The sequence below is a fragment of the Mustela erminea genome, chromosome 4 (genome assembly GCF_009829155.1).
Source record: "Mustela erminea isolate mMusErm1 chromosome 4, mMusErm1.Pri, whole genome shotgun sequence".
In the NCBI taxonomy this organism is placed as follows: Eukaryota; Metazoa; Chordata; class Mammalia; order Carnivora; family Mustelidae; genus Mustela; species Mustela erminea.
The window spans coordinates 148,002,998-148,027,048 of NC_045617.1; the positions used below are offsets into that span (position 1 = coordinate 148,002,998).

The 24,051-nt window shown below is 43.1% G+C and overlaps 1 protein-coding gene across 5 annotated transcripts; it reads right to left on the reverse strand.

Annotated features, from left to right (window-relative positions):
* Nucleotides 1-68: 68 nt before the first annotated feature.
* SLC17A2 (solute carrier family 17 member 2) lies at nt 69-20,135 on the reverse strand. 5 transcript variants are annotated; one of them, XR_004285272.1, is made up of 15 exons: nt 19,946-20,135; nt 16,445-16,551; nt 14,743-14,954; nt 12,388-12,621; nt 12,215-12,302; nt 10,241-10,327; nt 8,648-8,766; nt 8,365-8,526; nt 7,734-7,866; nt 7,497-7,644; nt 6,608-6,698; nt 3,662-4,990; nt 2,451-2,669; nt 985-1,077; nt 69-143 (listed from the first exon to the last, which is right to left on the reverse strand). XR_004285272.1 is itself a non-coding variant. In XM_032341282.1 (12 exons), exons 2-12 carry the CDS (start codon nt 16,470-16,472, stop codon nt 4,856-4,858), a joined length of 1,437 nt encoding a protein of 478 aa, XP_032197173.1. In that variant the 5' UTR covers nt 16,473-16,551; nt 19,946-20,135; the 3' UTR covers nt 3,491-4,855. The 5 variants fall into 5 exon arrangements, 2 of the variants coding, with proteins under 2 accessions (XP_032197173.1, XP_032197174.1); XR_004285273.1 differs by adding an exon at nt 19,041-19,114 and having other exon boundaries at nt 69-1,077; XR_004285271.1 differs by having other exon boundaries at nt 69-1,077.
* Nucleotides 20,136-24,051: the final 3,916 nt, after the last annotated feature.

A 24,051-nucleotide genomic window follows, 5' to 3' on the forward strand; every position in this document is an offset into this window, starting at 1 on the left:
GTGTGGATGTCAGCATATTTTCAGGCAATTTTAAGAAATAATTTGGAACTTATATAAGTTGATGAAGAGCTTGGGAAATGCGTCAGTGTGATTCCAGCATGGAGAAGACAAAGTAAAAGATCCAAGGTTGACATCAGCGGAAACTGGAATATAGATAACAAGGTTTTAGGATACGGATAAATAGATGAGGGATTCTTAACAAATAGAGAAGAATCATTAATTTTTTTAAAAATTGAAGGAAATTCCAAGACAAGTAACCCAAAAGCAAATTACTCATGATATTCAAGGCAACATCAAATTGAAAGTGATTCACACCTTGGACATCTTGGTGAAAGTATGGCATTTCAGGGAAAAGAGTGAACCCTATCACACCTACCTACATACACCTGTCCTACAAAAATTAGTTGTCTGGCCAGACTTCCTTATTGTATTAGCTACCAGAAGAGACTCGCAAGAAGTCAATACGGATCAGAAAGTTTTGTGAAATGAAATTTTTCCTGGCTAATGTAATATTTTACTGTATTGAGCTCCATAATGATAGTGTGGCATATTAAGAAAGAAACTCTGCTATTCTGGGACTCAGGGGATTATCCAAGTACTTTTCCAAAATAATCTCTATTGAACTATTTTGAGAAGAAGAAGGGGGAGGAGGGTGGTCATAGGAAAAAAGTCAGTGGCCAGAACTAGGCTAAGGAAAACATGAGAAGTGCCCAGGGTATGACAATGAAGGGGTGCTCACTGTCCTGGACCAATTCTGTGCTTGCTCAAGCCTCAGAAAGACTGTCGCCTTAAATGCCGCTCCTTGGGCACCTGGCCTGCCTCGCCCTAGGGGAATTAAATTACATCCAAATCACAGTGACGATTATAATACTTAACAGAATGTAATCCTGGTATGGAAAGGACAGAATGCAACACTAATACATTAACTGCCACAAGTGCAGAGCACAAATTCAGAGAATAGTAATGAAACCAAGGAGACTGAACTTGGGTGAGATGTCCAGGTGTCTCAGAGGCCAGTTTCCTCAGGCATATATGGCAGGAGTCGACAGATGCTTGTTTTACTCCATGAGTTATTACCTTAAGAAATAAAACATTAAGAAAACAATGAATTTAGGGGCTCAACACAGAAAAATGTAAATCTTCCTACAAAGGCAGTCTTAGAGGAAAAGTCTTTGGAGGCTTAAGTTCTCTCCATGATTAAATAAAGGTAGGTGAAAACAAATGAACTAAATATTCAAAACAAAACTTATGAGATGTAAAACAAGTGAATAGGAAGTAAGATGATGAAAGGTAAAGTGAATAGATTCTAAAATAAAAGGACAACTATCTTTGGGGCACCTGGGTGGCTCAGTTGGTTAAGCTCCCCACCCTTGATTTTGGTTCAGGGTCATGAGATCAAGTCCCTTGTCAGGCTCCACACTCAGTGGGATGTCTGCTTGAGATTCTCCCTCTCCCTCTGCCCCCTCCCCTCTAAATAATAAATAAATAAGTCTTTTTAAAAAAAGAGAGACAACTATCTTTAAAGTGAATATATAACTAAGTGGTCTAATGACGAAGCAGAAAGAAAGCACCCACACCTCATGTCAGAGTCCCAAAGAAGCTCACCCCTCAGAAACAGAAAAAATGAAATATTATTAAAAGGATAATTTGATAAAGCATTGCAATATCTTGCAAATATGTTTTTAATTATGTATAAAATGAATGATCCTCCAACATAACATAAATTGTCAAAACTGATGGAAGAAATACATAGAACCCCTTCACTGGCTCATAACCATGAAGGAAATTGAGAGTTATGCCAAGGGTCTCGTCACAATGGCTTTTAGCTTACATAGTTTTACAGGCAATGAATGCTTTCAGGCCCTCAGATAATAAAAGCAAGAATACAAGTTCTATCCTATTTTTTTCCGAATATTGGGCACTAAAGAGTTTCTCATTCTTTACTTGAAATCAGCATAAGCTTCATATCGAGACATTCAGAGCCAATGTCATATACCAATAGGGCAGCCATGTCTTAAACAAACTATTAGTGAATCAAATCTAATGGTATTAAAAGAATACTCAAGGTATACTTTGCTCAACATGAAGAAATGTATTCATATAATTCATACTATTTACATCAAAAGAGAAAAAGCATTTCATATCATTGTTAGATGCCGATAAACTATTTGAGTGTGAATTATTATTTGAGTGTGAATTTGAATGTGAATAGTGATTTAATTCGCATGACTTAATGTTAGAAAAAGCTCTTTAGGGAAGGGGTTTGGCTAGAGATGCTTCCGATCAACTCACAACTGTACCCATTCTGAGCCCCTGGGAAATGTAAATGGTAACCCTTCTTAAAACCATCAGATGGGGAATAGTAACTACAGAGTCCCTGACCCAGACATGATGTCTGCCAGGAATCAATCGTAGCAGCTGCTCTGGACGTGCAGAACCATTGTTTTTACCTCCGAGGCAATAGATGCTTCCAGGGACTCGCGTGGGAAGCCTGAGCTCATTCCTGTTGCTGTTTGGCAACTTAGACTGTGATCCAAAAGCTGACAGCATCAATTCTCCAGCTGCCTTTCCTTCTGCTCTGGTGCTGGATGGTTCCATGGAAGAGGAGGAAAGGGACAGCCAGGAAGAACATCAAAGTGGCTCCTTCCTGCCTGCTCCATTGATCAGACCTAAGTCCAAGACATAAGAGAGGCTTTGAGATGAATGAAACATTGGACATGCTTTAAGTAAATGTTTTTGTTTTTACCCACATATACGTACTATGTGCCTGGCACCCAAGTCGCAGGAGATACCAGCACCCGAAGAGCCTCCATTACAATCCCCAGCCCGTCACTGCAGCCACCCCCACACGAGGGGTAAGTCCTGACTTGATTTTTAAGAGGATAAACTAGTTTTGTCTGTTTTGAAAATCTTTACTTAAGTGTTTGAAAGAAGATATTGTTGGTCTTCTTTCACTCATTCCTGCGTCTGAGATCCATCCATGTTGCGCTCTCCTTACTCGCCTTGCTGTGTGAAGAGACCGTTAGCGATTTACTCATTCTTCTCTTGGCAGACAGTCGGATTGTTTCCTGTTGGGCTACTCCGAACGTCGTTGCACATCTTGTTCTGAATGTGCAGGGAGGTTTCTAAGGGACAGGCCTATACTGCAATGTCTACATTGGGCTTTAGGGGACAGTGCCAAGAGGCTTCCAGAGGTTCTAATTCACACTCACACGCAGTGGGCGAGAGTTTCAGTCACTCCACACCCTTGCCAATCTTTGTTTTCGTCTTCTCTCACTTTCTCTTTCCATTCTGTTGAAGTGCGTGCCATCCCACGGAGGTTTCCATTTTCATTTCTGTGACGTCTAGTGACGTTGACCAGCGTTTTCATCTTTAGGCCACTTAGAATTTCTCTTTCATGAAGTCTCTCTTCGAGACCTTGGCCCATATTTCTGTGGGGTTGTCTGCCATTTTTTATTCTTTTTTAATTATTTTATTTTTATTCTTTTTTTAATTTGCCCATCTATTATCTGACTCCTCTTTTTCTCTTCTTTTTGTTTTCTGCAAACTCCCCTTCTTCTCTATGTTGTAAAATACCCAGAGACAGAGAGAGTTTTCTCATCTTAGCATCATCCTCAGAGCCTGGCTATCTGTTTTCTTTGAAACACCTGCTTAATAATACCTGTTGATTTGTGTCAGGAGGTTCTCTTCATGTGCTAGGTTAGCCCAAATTTCCATTCCTGTGGTTCTGTGGGGCTTTTAGAGATGGCAGGAATTTCTCTTCTAGAACAGTTGCAGCAAAACTGGCGTCAGCTCTGTGTATGAACTAGCTCTCACAGCCTGGAGGATGCGTCTTAAGAGGTAGGAACCCCAATTATTTCCTGCTGGAGACAATGATGACTATTTGAGTCCTGGGAAATTAGAAAGAAAGTCAAACAATCTTTTTCAATCTTGAAAAAGGAACTTTCTGGTATGTGAGTCATTGTACAGTTTCTTCCATCTTGTCATACCTTCAGTATTCTTCTCCTTATAAATCATGATTTCATTTGAAAGCGCCTCTGTTGTCTCCCTTCAATTTTCATGACATGGTCCAAACTATCTCCATGTACCTTCTGGAAGTGCCCATCTTGCCTCCCCTTGAGCCTTTCAATTCTGTCTTTTCTCTCCTTTGATTTCTAGTTAACCTCATCCGTTTAATCTCTGCCTGGTCATTTCCCAGTCATTGATCCCCGGAACCTAGCTAAGGATAAGTAGGTATCTGTTTCGCCTGATGGAAATAATCCTGATCTAAATAATTTGAAAATGGTCTATTTAATTTTAGCATGTGAATTTTAATAGAATTGAGCCACATAAATAAACATCCATGTTTCACACATTGCATACAAATAATAAAAAAGTTAATCCCATGGATTACAGCCTTAAATTTCTGTTCCATTCTGAGCTCTATACTGTATGACTACAGCTCCCAGCAGGTCTTCTCTGTGTCCATAATCACCCCTATGAAGGGACTTATCCGTGATTATTTTCACATAGATATTTTATTCAGCCAGTACTTTCCAAAGAGGAGACTTCAAAGTCAACAGGAATTGACGTTTCCAGTGTGTCCAGCAGCTGTCGACCCTGGCTGCATGCTAGAAAGCCCGCGCATGTCTGAGGACCTGGGGCCCCCTAGGCTCTCCCACAGACCAGTTCATTCGGAGTCTTGGCGGGCGGCCCCGTCCTCCATGTGGTTTAGACACTCCCCAGGGGGATCCAGCACGCAGCCAGAGTTGAGAACCGCTGAGCCTATGGCCAAGAATATGAAGAATGACGATTCGTAAAAAATGTCACTAAAGTTAGTGGTCAGCACTGCATTCTGGTTTGCGGGTCAATATCCTCAGAGGCGGGTGAGGGTCTTCTCTCTGGCCCAGTCCTGGATTTCTACTTGTCCAAATGTGATGTAAAAAAACATGCCAAACATGTTGACGGCAGCAGACAGGAAGAAGACATTCCTCCACCCAGACACAGAATCCTGGAGGTGGAAAACACAGAATTATCAGTCTCATGGCTCCTTCCCCCACCAGCTCTAGAAATCCTCCATATTGTGCATTGCAAAACTGATCTCCAAGTATAGAAGGAGTGATCTGCATAGCCACTTAATACCTTAAGTTATCAAAGAAGGTTTTATGAAATTATTGGAGACAGAACGACTCTAAAATGAACAGTGGGCTCTGGGTTGAGATGAATTTTTCTTTTCTTTTCTTTTCTTTCTTCTTCTTCTTTTTTTTACAACAATTTTTTGTATTTATTTGAGAGAGAGAGAGAGAGAGAAAGCACGAGAGGATCAGAAGGAGAAGCAGACTCCCCGCTGAGCAGGGAGCCACATGTGGGCCTTGATCCTGGGACCCTGGGATCATGATCTGAGCTAAAGGCAGATGCTTAACCAACTGAGCCACCCAGGTGCCTGAGATGGATTTTTCTTTAAACCAAAATAAATTAACCTATACTAATGTCTTCCTAGAAATCTGGATCTCAACATTCATAAAAATATCACATTCCTCATTTAAAATTATACCCAAAGTGACATTTTTAAGATCTCATTCCTGTGTTCTTTCTATTTAGTTTTGGTTTTGGTTGTTGACATCAGGTGTTGACATCAACACCCCTTAGCCGGACATCTCAATACAATGTGTGTCGTATTTGGGCGGAATGACCCTCCTCACCAAGCCCTGGTAAGTCAGAGTTCATTTCTGGCATTAGAGTCACAGTGGATTCCTAACAGTTTGGTCAAAAATGAACCTGGAAACTAGATCACAGAGAGATTTGTTAAAAATGAAACAAAACTTTTTTGTAAGTTGGGACGCCTGGGTGGCTCCAGTCGGTTAAGGGTCCAACTCTTGATTACAGCTCAGGTCGTGATCTCAGGGTCGTGAGATTGAGCCCCGTGGCGGGCTCCGTGCTGGGCGTGGAGTTTGGTTAAGATTCTCTCCCTCTCCCTCTTCCCCTGCCCTCCCTCCTCTGCCCCTGTTCTCTCGCTCTAAAAAAGATAAAACTTTTTTGTAAGTTAACTCTTGTCATCTGGCCATCCCAGCCTGGCTCTGCTTTTTCTTCTGTTCTCCCAGCCCACACTTCACACTGGGTGAACACGTGCCCACAGCCATGCTCTTGTTACCATGACCTCAGCCCCCTTTTATTTAAATGGGACTTGAACACTTTATGCTTCCATCGTGTAATTGTTCTATTTAGAATTAATCTGAACAGACTCTTCATAACCTTTCCCTTCTGCTCCTCTGTCTTTATCTCTTACCATCCCTTGACACTTATCATTCACTCTGGTCCTAACCCAGAACACTTTCATGCTTTTCTTCCTCCAGGAGCTCATCTGTGCTGTTTTCTCTACCTGAACCACTCATTTTCATCCACCTAGCATCCGTTCATTTTTAGAAGTTCAACCTGTATTTTCTTTCCCTGGGCAACCTGACTTAACAGACTGCCATTTTGAGTCCCCTGTGAAGAGAGGGACCGCGATGACACCCGCGCTTGCTGTCTCTGTCAGACCACACCGTCCTGGAGAGCAGGGGCCCCGCCGTGAGTCTCCAGGGCCTCAAACAACACCTGCCACTTGCAGCTGATCAAGAAACTGGCCAACCTGACTGATGAGGAATCCAGTGGCAGTGGAGGAGATAATTCCCGCGATGAGACCAAATCCCCTTGAGATTCCCATGAGGAAGCTTGCATACCTGTGGGCCAAAGATTTTACAAATGATTTTATGTAGAAAGCTGTCTGAGGCTTCTTAGAAGCTCAACTTTAATGTAATTCAATTCCAGTAGCAAAGTCAATTTGCCTAATGATGTTTCCTTTACCTAAAGACTTTCAGGGTAATGTCTGTTTGCAAACCCTGAAATCACCTCTCCGTCAAATCAACAACCAGGGGCCATTTCAGTCTCCAGGACCCCAGGATCTACCCACCACCCCCTCCCGAGGCAGCTCAGCAAGGCGAATGGTGATTGCAGCGCCCAGGACAGCATTCTGGACAAACTGGCTGGGTCTGAAGCCTGGCTCTGCCTTTGTGTGACCTCAGGCTTGTCCCTTCACCTTGGAGTGACTCAGTCTTCTCCTCTTTAGAGCGAGGATAACAATCAGGCCGACCTCGTGCAGTTGTGGGGAGTAGATGTGTTGATATTTGTCTATCAAACAGGGCTTGGCTCACAGCAAGAGCATACATATCACACATATGATGTTACCAATACTCTGAAAGCTTTTCTGAAACACATGTGTCTGCCCTTTCCCAGAGCACACACTTCCATCTCTGGTGGGGAGCCTTGGAAAGCTTTTCATCTAAATGATTACTGGCCAAGAGTGGGAACTATTGTTCTGAAACTGCCCTGATAGGTCATGGCCAGGTCTTGATGTTTCTAATTTTTTGTCATTATTGTGCTATCGTTTTGTGCATGCCCTAGCATGAGGGAGTCGCAAGAAGGGGCCTAACACCTCCAGAAGACCCTGGGTGGGGGGTAGGGATGGGTAGAGGTCTTACCTAGGGGCGACATCTAAGGTGTTGATGATGAACCCTGAATCACACAGGTTGCTGGTCCCAGGAATGAGTATCAGCAAAATAATGGTGGTCACATAACTGGAAGCCACAAAGGGCAAGGCCACGGCACATAGCGATGGAAGGAGGAGCCCTGGGCAATGAGATGCACCATCAGGACCTCTCTCAGACCATGTGTGGGGAAAAGGGGTTTGTTAACCAAGCCCGTGCACTTATCCTTACCTAGGGATGAAAAGAGTTTTCGCACAGTGATTAATCTGAGAAGTTTCCTGGACAGAAGGAAATCTGCCAACTGGCCTCCTAGAATCGTACAGCTTGAAGCAGCGATGAAAGGCAGGGAGGACAGAACCCCACTCTGAAGGAAGGAAACACATACAATGAGTGTGGACATGTAGACGGCCCCAGTGTTTATCAGCTCCCCAGGCGACGGTTAACCCGCACTCTGGACATCCTGAGTTGTTTTTCGGAAGTCAGCAGCCTTTTCCACAGAAGAGGACTGCCTCAGGGCAGAGGGCTGGTCGCATGGCAGTACACTGGGCTCCAGAGAGAGTGATAGTAAGCTCTAAAGGACACTGAAGAGTCGGCTGGTGTTGCGAAGTCCCTCGGTGGCTGAGGACACAGCTCCTGCAGCTGCTCTGTCACTCAGTGGTTGTGCGATCCAAGGCACATCTGCTGACCTCTACATGTCCCCAGGTCCGTGCCTGGGCAATAGGAATCATTACACACCTCCCTCAAGGTCATTGTGAAGGTCAAATGAGTTGTTCTGTGCAAGGCCAGAGTGCAGTAGGCAGCATGGAACTCTTTCTCCTTATCGCGGTTACTGTTTTCGTAGAAGTACTGCAAGGATACTTACGTCTCTGATGTTCACGTGGAGCACAGAGCTGATGTAGGTCGGCAGGTATGTTATGATGATGGTGCATAACCAGAAATGGCTGAAAAACCCCGTGAAAATGGCCCAAAGTGGTAGGCATCTGACCATAGCCTTTATGGGGACAGATCGTCTGGGAGAACTGGACTGAAAGGAAAGATCTAATCAACATGGCGTTGGAACAGGTGTGAGGAGGCCTCTCCCAGGAGCCCCACACCATGCCCTAGAGGCCTCCACATAGTCCACAGGTAGAAGGGATGCACTGTACCTGTTGAGCCAGTGAGGCGACGATGTAGTCCTTTTCCTGGACACTTATGCATGGGTGGTGCATGGGGTCATCATAAATCACCGTGAACCACAGGAGACAGCAGACACAGCCAATGCTACCTGGGAAGCCAGGACCCTGTTAATTTTCGGGTAGATCTGTGTGCTGGGGAAGGGAGGTTCCTCCGATGTGGCCCACATCCCCTTCAAAGCACACCTATCGATTCATGGTTATTCTACCAGGAGCTAAACGTGTCCGCTTCTTTATTTCAATTCTTTTACAAATCTCCATTTTTAAAAAAGATTTATTTATTTATTTGAGTGAGAGAGAGAAAGAGAGAGAGAGACAGCAGGAGCGAGAGAGGCAGAGGGAGAGGGAGATAGAATCTCAAGTGGACTCCCCGCTGAGCACAGAGCCCAATGCAAGGCTCGATCCCAGGACCCTGAGATCATGACCTGAGCCAAATCCAAGAATTGGAAACTTAACTGACTGCAATACCCAGGTGCCCCTACAAATCTCCTTTTAAAAGCTCTCCAGAGACCACCTCGCAAATATGGAGTTGCATTTGGCAATGTCAGAGCCCTCTGGAGAGAACCTGAGCACGAACGTACCATTGCCTAGCTGGTTAATTACTCTTAGGACCCCAATGGTTATAGAGTTAAGTCATTAGCAGCTATTTCTTATTACCCACAGTATTGTCTTATTTTGGAAGATCTGAGTGGTCAGGATTGGGGAACATAGTAGTCATACATACATGAGACGACCTGCCAGAAAGTCAGTGCGGCAAGGCAAAATTTTCGGCACATTTGCAAAAGATAGTGTTCTTTCTATTCAAACAATATGCTCACTATGGATTTCCAGAAGAAATATTTCTTGACAGTACCTGATTAACACGTGTGAATCCAAGTGACCTGGGATTAACATCATTAAGGAGAGAGCCATACAAGCCAGAACCATATTGAATGACATTATTTGGTTATAACAACAGAACAGAAATGTGTCTCATTGCTAAGATCTGTCATTTGAAGATGGTTAAAGACTCCATCTGATGGGATAAGCCCTGGAAGTTTCCCTAGAGAAGGATGATTTTTTTTTTTTTTTAAGTAGATCCCACAACCAGCGTGGAGCCCATTGTGGGGCTCAAACTCACGACTATGAGGTCAAGATCTGAGCCAAGAACAAGAGTCAGACAATTAACTGACTGAACCATCCAGGCCCCCCAGGAAGATTAGCCTGGTAGAACATAGATTAAGGGAATCTTGGCAGAAATAATAATTACAGTAAAATATGAAGACACATTTAAAGTGTGTTCCACCAACTTTTGGGGACACTGATATTTTAACCACAAGGCAACTAGACCTGGCACTTCAGACATGGTGGCGGAGAGTCTACAGAAGACGCCTGGGGTGGGATGGGGAGGGGCACTCCCAGTTCCTCAGAAGTCAGCACAGGGAGTCATTCCCTAGACTGGAGAGTAAGGGAGCCACCAATCTTCAGCATTCTCTCTTCTCTGAGCATAGGTGACAGGTAACATGAGCATCCAACCAGAAATGGCTGGCCAACAGAGGGCTTGGGATTGAGGGGAAAATGACTCACCAAAGATGTAGAAGATAAAAGGCCAGCCCAAGGCCTGTGAGATTAGTCCCCCAACGCAAAGGATGATGAAGGACCCAAATGCTGCCCCTAAAGAGAAGAGGGACAAAAAGGCACATATGAATACAGCAAAGGGCTGAGACTGAGTGGCCTCCCGGACATTGTCCCTACAGAGTGTTACTGAGTGAGGAGAGTCTCTCTTCCTGCTCCCACATCTGCCCCGATAATGATGCCATGTGAAGTATTTGGAATTGGTAAATAATGGTAATGGTAAATAATGGTAAATAATGGTATGCCTCCTGACACTTCAAGAGCTCCTTAACCCCAAGGAGCCCAGTTCAAATCCCTTAGTTTGTCATAGAAACTCTGCTCAGTCATAGCCCACCAGTATTTCCTTAGAATCAGAGTTGCGTTCTGGCAGGGCACAATATGAGATTGAGGACAGGAAGGAAAAGTCTTACACGGATGAATAAGATATTGTCCGTGACCTCAAGGAGCCTTCAGTCCACTTGGGGAGAAAAAAGCATGAGCCAAATTCACTGTTATAAATATAATCTAGTGTAGACCTTGGAGTTTGAACATACTTTACAGAGACCTATAAGAAGAAATGCATTTTACACAGTGACATAATACACACACAAATACATACACATACAGAAACCTCAGACAAAAGTTTCATGAATCAATACTTAGACTCACCATGTGCAATGCACTCCAACATGTTCTATTCTTCAGTTTTGCTTTTAAATACTTTTTTTTTTGACCCACTACATTAATTTTATGGCCCCTGAATGGGTCCCCATCTGTACTTTGGGGGGGGGGGAAAGGATGTGGAATAGAACTACAATAATCAACCCTAGTGTCCTGTGGATGAGCACATGGGGAGGGTGTAAAAGCTGATGACGAGGCTTACAAATTGTTTACATGAGCTAAGCCGTGGAATGGTTGGATTTTGGGTAAAAGAAGCCAGGAGTAGAGGACCTTCCAGGAAAATGTGCCAGGAGAGTAGAGCCAGAGGGAAGTTATGTGCCGATTGTAGGTGACAAGAGCCTTGCTTTCAGAGGGATGCCGAGTGGAAAAGCAGGCTGGGACCATATGGCAGCTGATCTTTGTATCCACACCATGAGGAGTTGGGTTTCTATCCGCAGGCATGGAGGAATGCAACTCGAAGCCCGAGCAAGTGAGCAAATGTGTCTTATCTGTGCTTAAGGGAGGTAGCTTGGCTTTGATGGAGAGAGAAGTCTGCAGGGGACAGAGATGGAGGAGGGAGAAGAGTCTGTGAGAGTGACGGGGTTTAGGAATCTGGGTGAGGTTCGGTGGGCTGAGGTTCTGGAGCCGATGGCCAAGAAAGAATTGTTGAGCTGTCTTTGGTGCAAAATGGTGGTTTTAGTGAAGCGTGCGGACAGGACCTGTGGGCAGGGTTGTGCCCCAGGGTTGTGGGGTGGTAACTATAGACTATGGGGAGGTTTTCCAAAAGAACTTTCGTACACTTAAGAGGACCTGCAAGATATGGGAGGCCTTGCCATTGTCAAGTTAAGGTAGTTTTTCTCCTCTACTAAGGCCTTAACTTTAAGATATCTGGAGGCTTCCTGGAAGAGTATCACACATATCCCACCCAGGAGTGGGAGGGGGGAGTTGCAGGGTGTCAGCCTGCGCTTTGTCCTCAGCTGGACTTCTGCTTCCTCATTGAGAGCATTCATGGATAGAGAAGACAGGACAATTGCAAAGGAAGGAGCCGGAATGCAGGTAGGTTGCTTTAGAGTAAAAATGTGTAGGATGCAGCCATACATTGGAGCTGGGAATGAGAGGCTTGAGGGAACCTCACTTCCGCAAGCATACACTTTCAGTGCTACCAGCTGGGGGAAATGGCAGTGAAGAAGTCACTGAGTCCTTGGTGTGATCTGATCACACGGCCTGGAGAGGCAGACAGTGGGGCGAGTGAGATCACAAGGCTGTCATCCACACACGCGTCCTTACCTGAGCCTGCAATGCTGGTGAGCTTACTTCGTTCAAGTGGGGGAGCCCACTTGGCCCAAATTGTAAACTGACCTGTCCATGCCATTCCCTGAAAGGAAAATCATTAAGACCTGTGATCTTGAGTAGAAATCTGGCACCTTTGTCCCACTCAGAACGAGAAAGTAGCTGGATACCTGGGCCATGCCCTGGATTGTCCGAGTCACGATAACCAAAATCACTCCGAAGTCAGCAGCCAATGGCGTAAAGAGGGTGAGAAGGGAGGAGATCAGCAGCCCAGCACCGAGCATCTGTTTCGCTCCCAGGATCCCTGCTAAATAGCCACTTGGGATCAGAGTCACTATTATCCCATAGCTGATGGAGCTAAAGATGATACCCTGAGTCTCTGGGCTCCATTCATACACAGAGGCCTGGTGGGGGGTAGGGAGGAAGAAAGAAAATTATTTGCTAAGAAATTCTTTTATGAAAATCTACTTTAAAACCAGTGCTGCTTGGGGTTGGTGGTATTCTAGTATAAAAATCCATTTTTCTATATTTTTTTGTTTTTTGTTTTTGCTTTTTTAATTTCTTAAATTTTTAAAATTTAAATTCAATTTAACTAACAAATTGTGTATTACTAATTTCAGAGATAATTTAGTGATTCACCAGTTGTATTTTTCACCTAATACATATCCCACTTCTTCCAAACAAACAACCAATTATACCCCTAATCTGCTCCTTTCTGAGAGGAGTAAAAACAAAAAAAGTGAAGAAGGAAAGAGATAAAGAAATGAAGGCATGGTAGGAAGCTATTAGATGAAATAAAGCCATTGAAAGATATTTCATCTGAGAAAGAGCTTCCTTTAAATATTTGCTTCTGAGAAAAGTTGGGTGACATGTTGACTCTCATTTCAAAAATTAAAAAAACACAATTGAACTTCATCAAAATCAGTCCTTAAAATCAAGTTTAAGAATTATGGTCTGCCTTGGCAGAGATGATTTCCTAAAACACATATTGCATATTAGTAAGATCACATTCTTCTCATGAAGTAAGCCAATAAATAATTTTTGGTAGCTTACTAGATATGTGACATCATGCTATAAATTGCAGTAAAGAAGCAAAAATATATAGATAGATAATATGAACTATTTTTATTCATTTATAATAACTACAAATAATGTAAGATATAGGATTCTGGTCAGAATTCAAATTTGAGGGGCACCTGGGTGGCTCTATCTTTAGGCATCTGCCTTTGGGTCATGATCCCAGGGTCCTGGGATCGAGCCCCACATCCGGCTCCCTGTTCCATGGGAAGCCTGCTTCTCCCTCTCCCACTTCCCCTGCTTGTATTCCCTCTCTCACTGTCTCTCTGTCAAATAAATAAATAAAATCTTAAAAAAAAAAAAAGAATTAAAATTTTAGGATAAACATCAGTAAAATAGGGACTCTGAGAAGAGGAAAGAACAATTTGCAATGATCCCGGGGAGGAAGCAATACTTGAACCATCCTTTGAAGAATGACGATGATTTGTACGAAGAGAAGTAAGAAAATTCATTTTTATTGAAGAGGAAAAGTGAATTTGTAGCATTTGAAATGATACCAAGTGATGAGAAAATAACCAGGACTCTGAATTGCCCAGAGCCTGGGCCACCGATAGATCTGAGGGTGATCTGAGGGTGATAGATCTGAGGGTGATGAGAAATGGGGCCAGATTTTGGAGGAGCGTAGCACATCGAGAGAGAATTTTGGCAACTTGAAGTTATCCCGGAATCTTGAACACAAGAATGTGAATGTGTAGGATGAATGATGGAGAAAAGACGAGAGACAGAGAGGTCATTACAGATAAGCTGGGCCCAAGGTAATAAAATCATGAAATGCAAAGGTGACATTAGGAATGTACAGTAAATTATAGTTTAAAGAAAAAATTTAAAAATAGGGTGTAATTATGATTCTCATACAATATTGTGATAAAGATTTTATTTAACTCATGGATTATTGGAGGAATTAGTAAGATGTTACAACTGGTCCAAAGAGAAGTCAAAGACTCTTAAGCAGGAAGTAATGCTGAATTAGATTTTCAATATATAGCAAATTGGCTTATTCAGCTGCGGGGCAAGTCAGGAGAGAATCACTTGATTTTCCACAGGACAGAATTCTTTTGCAGAGCCATGGGCAAAAATTCCTTGCATGACTATTTGTTCTAGAGAACTTACAGAGTTGCAGAATGGCCCTGAGACAATGAAAGGTGCAGAGATCTACATAGAATCCAGCAGAAGGGTGTGCCAGGTTTTTCACGGAAGACACCTAGTATTCTGTTCCTTGCAGAAGTTTTCACAATTTCTTTCTATAGTCCCCCTACTTTGTAATCATAACAATCTCAGTGAAGGATTATTTTTATCACAGAAGTAAGCAGTATCTCAAAAATAAAATTATAGGCCTTTTGCAGTTGTTCATTGAAAATTCATACTTCTATACTTTACAGAATCAAGATCCTTCCTTTCAAACTGGGTTTTCCTTCTCAACAAAGAGCATTGTTCTCCGTGATACTTACTCCTGTATTAAATTCCTTCATGGATCTGCTGGGGTTGTTGAGAGTGTCCACAAGAGGTCCTTCTGTGGAGGCATTGGACAGACCATGCTGTTGAGTGCTGTTCACCATGGCAATGATTGCAATGCTCAGACTCACACGCTGGGTTATCATCGTGAAGTTTGAGAAGTGCATGATGAGAGCCAGTCCATAGCGTAACGAACAGAACTCTGGACCTAGAGGACAATATGGAAGTATGTAATGAGCATCCTGACTGAGGCCACCATCTTTCCAGTTATCCCATGGCTAAAGCTGAAAAAGACATCAGAAACCTCACTCAGCCCCACTGCCTTTTTTTCACCGAAATAACCATGACCACATACAACGTTACTTTGTCATATTCTTTAGGTGGCTGCACAATAGTTAATCTGGGATCTTACAGTCAAGTAAAGCAAATATGGTCTTTTTTCCCCAGAGGTGTGGGGAGCAATTGGCAGCCATAGGAAAACCTAAGTGAATGTATTTGTGTCACATTGTCCCAAAATAAAGTGAATGGGGGACATGGTGGTAGAGCCAGTGACAAAACCCAGGTTACCCAGCTGTAAGTCAGAGGTCCTGTCTGTTCTGCATATTCATTCACCATAAAGCTTGGAAGTTTATACTTAGGGAATTGCCATTGAAGGAAGCTAACCAAACCTCAGGGATTCTCTTCTAAATATTTAAGATAGAATGTAAATGAGCATCTCATTTGGTCCTACTGATTCCTTCAGGTGATGCTCACTTGGAAACATTTTTGTTGTGTGCCACTAGACTCTGACTGCATAAGTGTCCAGCTTTTAAAAAAACTAATGCAGTGAACCATTTTTACTGAGTTTGTAGATGACACAGTGCTGGGTTAGTATTCAGTATGTTACAAGACAGCATATTTTCCTTAAAGATTTACTTATTTATTTGAGAGAACGAGAGAGAGGAGGGCAAAGGCAGAGGGAGAGGGAGAGAGAGAATCCTCAAGTAGATTTCCTGCTCAGTGTGGAGCCTGACACGGGGCTCGATCTCAGTACCCTGAGATCATGACCTGAGCTGACATCAAGAGTCAGCTGTCTAACAGACTGAGCCACCCCAGTGTCTCCAAGAACACATTTTTCAAAAAAAGTCCTCACAAGGTGGAACAGTGGACCAATATTGCAAAGGTTTCCAAGTGAATGATGGATTCGATTTTTTCTGTGAACTTGGGAGAACTAGAACTACAGAGAAACAAAGAGAGGACCTGTGAGTAAACAGATAAAAATATAATGAAAGAGATGATTTGTAATGGCCAAATAGGTTCACTGATAGAACTATTTTCCTGCAAAAGAATTCTTGCCATGCTACTGGAGGATCCCAAACTCTGGAAAATAGCCAGCTGCTTGGCAACATACTATAGCAGGAATTTATACATAGGTTATTTTAAAATGACTTTTTCAAGACTTATTCCAATCTTTATGTCCCAATATTAATTGGTCATTTGGCTTGATTTCTGATAAATAACTCAGTGGGGCTCCCTAAACAAAAAAGCAACAAGTAACAGGATGAGAGGCTGGAGCTTGTCCAAAGTTCTACTCAGTCTTTGAGTCTTTCTAATGGGTGACATGATGAAAAAAGAATTAGGAGGGGAAAGCAAGAAAAAGCACAACCCTGAAGGTGAGTACCCACTCTTTCATAAAGTAGCCTGCAAACAAGCGGTTACCTTTCCGGCTGGAAGTCTTCTTGTCCATTTGGTTCCTTTGGGAAGCGGTGGCGCAGTCTGTGGACTTCCCTTTGTCTTGAATCTCTTTCACCACGACTGTGTTTTATCTATAGGATGAATAACAGTCCAAAACACAACACACAAATTACCTTTCCTGTGAGTGTGACCTTCTTTCAGCATCAAAGTTGTGATCCAACACAGCTATGTGAATGACATTTTGCCATACACACTTCTTAGGCTAACAGAGGACTTGGTTTTTATAAGAAAATCGGGCTACAAGACTTAGAACTAGTCGTTTAAGTTCTGCAACTGTCCATTCCCTCGTCTGTTTAGAAAGAATCAGCCTTTCTGAGTGGTGCCAGAAAGAATTAAATGAGAAAGTTGCAAAGCACAGAGAACTGAGCAAAGGCGAGGAGTATTGTGGCTTGAGGTGAATCAGAGGACAGGGAAGTTAAATAAACTCAGGAGCTGAGAAAGTTCCAGAATACCCTTTCTTTTCCTTCTGACCTTGTTTCTCTCCCTTCTGGACAACGAGAATAATGCTGCACTGGATCTTCTCTGAACAGAAAGGATGACATTGCACAACATGTAGGTGTATTACATTTGAGGCTCTGAAATGTTTATTGTTGTTTTTGCTACAGGCAGTTTGTTTGTCCAGACCTAAATAGATGCCCCATGGCTAAACTAGACATGGTCAGCACCAGGAAACATGTTGGCTTTTGTCCTGCCGCGGCAGGCTTTCGAGTCTTGCTAACATCTGGATGATCTCAGGAGCCCCGTTCGGTGCTTATCACTCAGGATCTTAACTGAAGCACAATGGAACAGACAGCTTGTTTACCTGGAGTTTGGACCACTTTCTAGCTGATTTCTCTTGTTGGGAAAGTTCTCAAGACTTGCCTAATGGAACTTCTTCGCTGTCCGTGCAACTCCTAGTATCCATACTCCACTGAAAGCTTTCCCACCAACCTCATCAGTCAATCTAAACTCTAGAGCGGAAAGATGCTCAGAGCTCCTTGGGCCCAACTGTTCATTTTACTGGTGAGAAAATTGATGTACTGGGAGTCTGAGAGCTTGACACCCGGTCTCACGTTTTACTGAGCCAGCACCAGCGTTCCTGATGGCCAGACTGTTGCTTATTCTGTTAATACTACTTCCCCTTTGGGTTCCTATTTTAAGCTCAGCTTTGAACACAATAGGGTAGCTTCCTTTTGAGGTATTCTACAGGGGAATTTATATGCCTTTAAGTGGTTTTAATCATTTACTCCAGAAGGCAATTTGATGAGGAAAATACTTTCAAGCGGAGCTTATAATATTTAAGAGAATAAAAATGACTAGTTTTTCTTGCTTTTTTGGTTAGTGGAAAGATCTCACAAACCTGTCACTTCGGCTGTCCTTCCCCTTCCACCTGCTCTCATTCCTACCTTCGTTTTCACTATTTCACATAATATGAATTTTGCCTCAATAGCGGATCTCATTTGTTAATTTCCTTTTTCCAGTCGCATGAAACAAAGAGAAATTGGGCAGACATTCCAAACTACTCTAAACTAGGGTCCTTCGGGGATGTAATAATGAAAACTATTTTCCCAAAATAATCACAGAAGCATATGAAAATGATGGGGCCTGAGTGTTATCATGACTGATATGCACTCAGAGATAGTGGGAGTCTCGGTCCGGTTGTAAATACTATTAGGGACCCTCCCATTCAGGGGTGACACTTCTAAAACCTAGCGAGTCCTAACACCAAAGCTATAAGTAAATATAGAAAAATCGAACAGACAGTAAATGAAAATTTGACCTTTTAAAAATAAGTATAGAGTTGTAGTTGATATAAAATTAATAATGTAGACAGTATGGTTTATGCAGAAGCAAAAGAGTAGTTTTTGTGTTTGTTTTTGTTTTCCTATTTGTTTCAGTCTAGAACCCACTATTTTGTTATAGTGTGCTTTTTATTGCTCTTAGATTTCCCCTAATCCCTGGCCTGTCTTGCATCATCTCTGTTAGTCAAGTCTCCCAGTTTACTCAGAGTAAATGTCACATGTCGTTGAAGAGTATGAACCCTCAGTTCAAAGGGTATCCAGGGACCAAGCTCTTCTGTCCCATTTTCAGCTGAGTAAACCTGTGCAGGTTTCATAAGCTACCAGAGCATTGGTACAGGAAACAGAAAAGAACAGGACAAAAACCAAAAATAAAAACAAAAAACAAGATATATGGGGATGATATTACTTCATGGGACAGCTGTGAGTAAGGGAAAAAGAAAAGATATTGAGACACACCTTCTAAACGTGAAGTACATGTTGTGATCTGTTCCTGATATTAACAACAGCGATCATCATCAGCACTCACCAGATGGGCGCTTGGGCCCTTGTAGGTTAATGAGTATAGATTTAGAGCAAATAAAATACATTTCTGTGGAAGCACTTTTGATTGATTGTTCAATCAGTTTCAAACATTTCCTTTGAAAAGCAGGTTCTTCTGAACTAGAATCCACAAGATGGGAAAGGAAGGGACGCATCTTGCTACAAACATCAGAGAATGTGGGAAGAAGCAATGTCTCCCAGGTTAGTAGAGCTAAGGCCCCTTTTTAGCACCTGCCTACCTTTTTGAAAGATGAGTAGTGCTGAGATAAAACTCGTTACTCCAGTAGGTCATTTATGTCATGCTGTCAATTCACTTATGAATTTAGTCGTAAAAAAAAAAAAAAAAGAAAGAAAGAAAAAAAATTGTATCAGGGACTGATAGTGGGTGATTCTAGAAAGCAGGGTAAGGCCCAGATCAAGTGCACCTTCGGGGACTCACAGCTGGGCTCACCAGGTCTGCACAGTGTCTGTGCTCCTTTCCTCCAAGTGACAACCTCAAAGTTATCTTCCAGGCACATACAAGCCCAACTGGACTTTGAATGAGGGACCTTCTCCGGCAAATTGGGAAAAGGAGCCTTCACTGACTTTCCACCTAGGCCTTCCCGTGAGAGCAGCATAATCCTAATCTCTCTGGGCCCTTCTCCTGAGTTGCCCAGTGAGGACACCTAAGCCAGTGAGCCCTACAAGCATACACGTATTCTTGCTTTTACTCTTATTTACGGCTTCATATGCTCCTTTTCTTGAGAGACAGTTTTGAATATACATAGAAATCAGAAAAGACTCATTTGCCACAGTCCCCGAGCCCACAGCTGGTTAGTTCTGACCCAGTGTTTTATCCCACAGTGAAACCCATCCAACTCATCCAGGTGTCACAGCTAATAGGGAATCCTCAGAGAAGGGATCATTGCCCCGTGTCCACTGGCACTGGTGGCCTCTCAAGCCTTGTTCGATTGAGTCCATTGAATCGATTGCATGTGTTAGAAAAGTCCCTTCTTCATCTGGATACAGAAACCATTCCCGGGTAGGATCCTTAGTCTGCTCTTAACGTTTTCCTCCAACTTCCCCTCAAACTGTTCCCTCCCTTTAATGGATCTCTGCTTGATTAGTAATTATCCTCCGACCCAAAAAGAAGAAAAGCACTTACCTTCACCATTAAACCAGTATTTTAAGCCCTAGACTATAAGGCTCCCTGAAGAAGTTTCTATCTTTTCCTCCCTTTCCGATTATTCCAGAGTTTCACAAGGATAAATACTGAGCCACGTGGCAGTGCGACAGCATCAGGTCTGGCCCTGCATCCTCAGAGCAGGGTGCCTGGGTTTGACTCTGCTGCTTAATTTTTAACTTCATTTTCAAGTTGTCACCGATAAAATGAGTATCTCAAAAAGTGACATCATGTTTTTCTGCTTTGAACTGTGCATACAACCAAAAAAGTCAACAAGCATTTTTCCTGAAAGGAAGGTGGCGTATTGTGGATGAAAGACCAAGGCTCCCAGGGTTAGAGGGATGAGGTGAACCCCATCTTCACTTCTAGCGTTTTCTGCGGCCTTAGACAAGTTGCTCATCCTCTGTGAATTTCATTAGTGAAGCAAGGGTTATAACACCCAACTCATGGAGTCATTATGCAAATTAAACGAAGTACTCATGCTGACTGGTAGTCGGTTTTCCAGAAATGAGATGTTTCCACTAAGGGGTTCTGCTAAGTTGTCTAGACTTTCCTTAAGTTTTTGGTGCCCACATTCTTATAAACTTTGACTAATCCAGTATCTTTTCATGAACAAAGCTACCCTTTGTTGGGGAACATCATCAAAACTTGTGGCCACTGACTGACCCCTAAGCTAGGCTTAGACACTCAGAGGCTCCTCGGCCTCTCCTCTGTCCCGAGAATGTGGGTCCCACTTACTTTTCTGCTCCCAGAGGCCGCTACAAGGACATAACCTTGAGATGGTGATGTGTGTTGAGAACACCTGTAGGATATGTGGCTGAGCCCAGTAAGGGCCTCTTTATAAACTTCTAAGATTTGGAAAGGGGGTGCAGAGATCCTTTTCTGTCACGCATGATAAGGGTCATTCCCTTTGTTGTTATTAAAACAGCCACCGGCCGACCTGGAGTGGCTGTGTCTGTCATAAGTCTTTTCTTGTCCTCTGAATACAGGGGCTTGTTTCCGATTAGACTCAGGATGCTCCCAAGAGGGAGATAAACCAGCGCCCTACACTTCCTTCCTGTTTCTTATCTGACCCTGCCATTCTCCAATCTCTGCTTGACTCCTAATTCTTGGATTATGTCTTATTTACGAATTTTATTTTTTGGTTTGTGGTTGCTACTGGATATTTCCAGCATGACTTTGACCCTTATAAAATGAGGTGGGGGTCTCCCCTCTGTCACTTTATTAGCTTCAAACTGCCTTCATGGTGTTACCTTGTGCGGTCGGCCTCACCATACTCCCCCAAAGAGCCTACTGGAGCCAGCACCTTAGTTTAGCTACTTCATTTTTTGGTTTTAGCTTCCTGTCATTGCTGTCATCAATTAACACGAAGTTAGTGACTTAAAACAACATGTATTTACTCTCGCAGTTCTGGAGGTCAAAAGTCCAAAATGGGTTTCATTGGGCCCAAAATCAAGGGGTCTATAGGGCCACACTCTCCCTAGAGGCTTCAGGGGGAGAAGCCATGTCCTTGCCTTTTCCAGCTTCTAGAGGTCATCTGCTTTCCTTGGCTCACAGCCCCTTCCCACATTCTGAAAGGCACCAGTAAAACATCTTGAAATCTTTCTAACTCTGACCTTCCTGCCTCCCTCTTTACAAGGACTCTTATAAAGGGTCCTTGGAAGGACCCCCACCCTTCCAAGTGGGGCTCACTTAGAAAATCCAGGAGAGTCTTCCCATCTCAAAATCTCTGACTTAATCATGCACGGAATGTGCCCTTTGCCACACAAACTAACGTATTCACAGGCTCCAGGGACCAGAACGTGGAAGTCTTTGAGCAGCATTATTTAGTCCACTTTTAAGTCACAGAGGAACAGTAGTTGAAACAGTAGTTCCTTCCTCCCTTTAATGAAAATTCTGGTTATTGATTTACTGTAAAGTCATCGAGTACCTGATTAGCCAAGAAAAATGGCTAAAAAGAAGACATATGAGGACTTTTTTTTTTTTTTCCCTAGTCTGCCCAGAAGAAGGTGTGACATTTTCTACTTTGCTTGCAGACACAGCGTGACATGGCAGTAGTCTCGGTAGAAAAGATAGCCAAGGGGTGCCTGGGTGGCTCAGTGGGTTAGGCGTTTGCCTTCAGCTCAGGTCATGATCGCAGGGTCCTGGGATTGAGCCCTGCGTCAGGTTGCCTGCACAGTGGGGAGCCTGCTTCTCCCTCTCCCTCTGCCTGCTGCTGTGTCTGCTTGTAGTCTGTCAAATAAAATATTAAAAAAAAAAAAAAAAAAAAAAAAAAGAGTAGCTGAGACTGATTCTCCCCAAATAGGAGTAAATATATTAAAGGAATATCCCCAGTGTCCAATACCAAAACTAAGATTCAAACTATATTCTTCAAGCTGCATATTTTGTTTAACTAGTGTAATCATATAGTTGAGTTGTGCAAGTTCCCTGCAGAGATCCTGTGTGTTTTGAAAATTGTTATATTCACAGTTCCTGGCACAGTATCTGGCCTGTAGTATGTTTCATTAAACATTAATTTATTGGGTGAATGAATTTTTTAAAGAAAAATTTTCTTAAGATTTTATTTATTTATTTATTTGACAGAGATCTCAAGTAGGCAGAGAGAGGAAGGGGAGGCAGTTTCCCTCCTGAGCAGAGAGCTTGATGTGGGGTTCGAACCCAGGACCCTGGGATCATGACCTGAGCCGAAGGCAGAGGCTTCAACCCACTGAGCCTCCCAGGTGCCCTTGGGTGAATGAATTTTTGAGTCACACTCACCAATAAGAATCAGGATTTCTGTAGCTGGTCTAAACCTTTCACCCTCCATCACTATTTTCACGTAACAAAGTGTTGTTAAATCAACTCCCAGAGTTATGTACTAAAGCATATAAATTCCCCTGTAGAATACCTCAAAAGGAATCTACCCTATTGTGTTCAAAGCTGAGCTTAAAATAGGAACCCAAAGGGGAAGTAGTATTAACAGAATAAGCAACAGTCTGGCCATCAGGAACGCTGGTGCTGGCTCAGTAAAACGTGAGACCGGGTGTCAAGCTCTCAGACTCCCAGTACATCAATTTTCTCACCAGTAAAATGAACAGTTGGGCCCAAGGAGCTCTGAGCATAGTACATAACTAAAAGAACAAGTATCTATAACTTACGTGTAAGTATCAAGAGTAGTACAGCCGAAAGATCAGAGGTCCTTAGAAAGTTAGGTCTTTCTGGCCTTCCATTAGCTGTTTCCAATCAGAGCCAATTCCACACTCTTTTTTGAGAATTTACTATATTCCAGATGTGGTGCTAGCTTCTGAGAACACCTATTTGTTTAAGACCTGACCCATGACTCCACGGAGGTCGGAGTCCACAGAGTGAGACTATACACAGACAGACAACTGGGGTGAAAAGTGAAGAAAACAAACAAGACGTGTGTGCACAGGGATACCAGGAGAGGCTGAGGACCCCGCCAACACAAGGGTATCAGGGGAGGGCTTCCAGGAGGAGGCACCGCTGTGGTCAGTCTTCACAGGTGGTGTGGGTGACTCAGTGATGTAGATGAAGGACTTGTGGAAAGAGCAAAGGCACAGAGGTGTGGTGTGGGGAATTGCAACCGTTCAACACGACCAGGGATTAAAGTGCAAAGGCACAAAGGGGATTTGGAGAACTGACTGAAAATATGGGAAAGGTTTTTTCTTTTAATCAATTGCTTTCCCAAGTTGTAGAAATAACTGGCCAGGAGAGGAAATAGAAAAGAGTTTTTGATGTTCTCTAGCAACAAAAACTGTGAAATTTTTCGGAATCGTTTGAGCAAGAAAAGTGTGACTCAGAGAAAGAAAATAATAAAATTTTATTAAAGGACATAAAACAAGACCTGGCTAAATGGAACTAGGTACTATATTGCTGGGTGGGAGCACTTAATATCAAAAAAATGTTGATCCTCTCGGAATTACTAAATATATTCAGGAGTGCCTTGGTGGCTCAGTGGGTTAAAGCCTCTGCATTTGGCTCAGGTCGTGATCCCGGGGTCCTGGGATCTAGCCCCTCATCGGGCTCTCTGCTCAGCAGGGAGCCTGCTTCCTCCTCTCTCTCTGTCTGCCTTTCTGCCTACTTGTGAT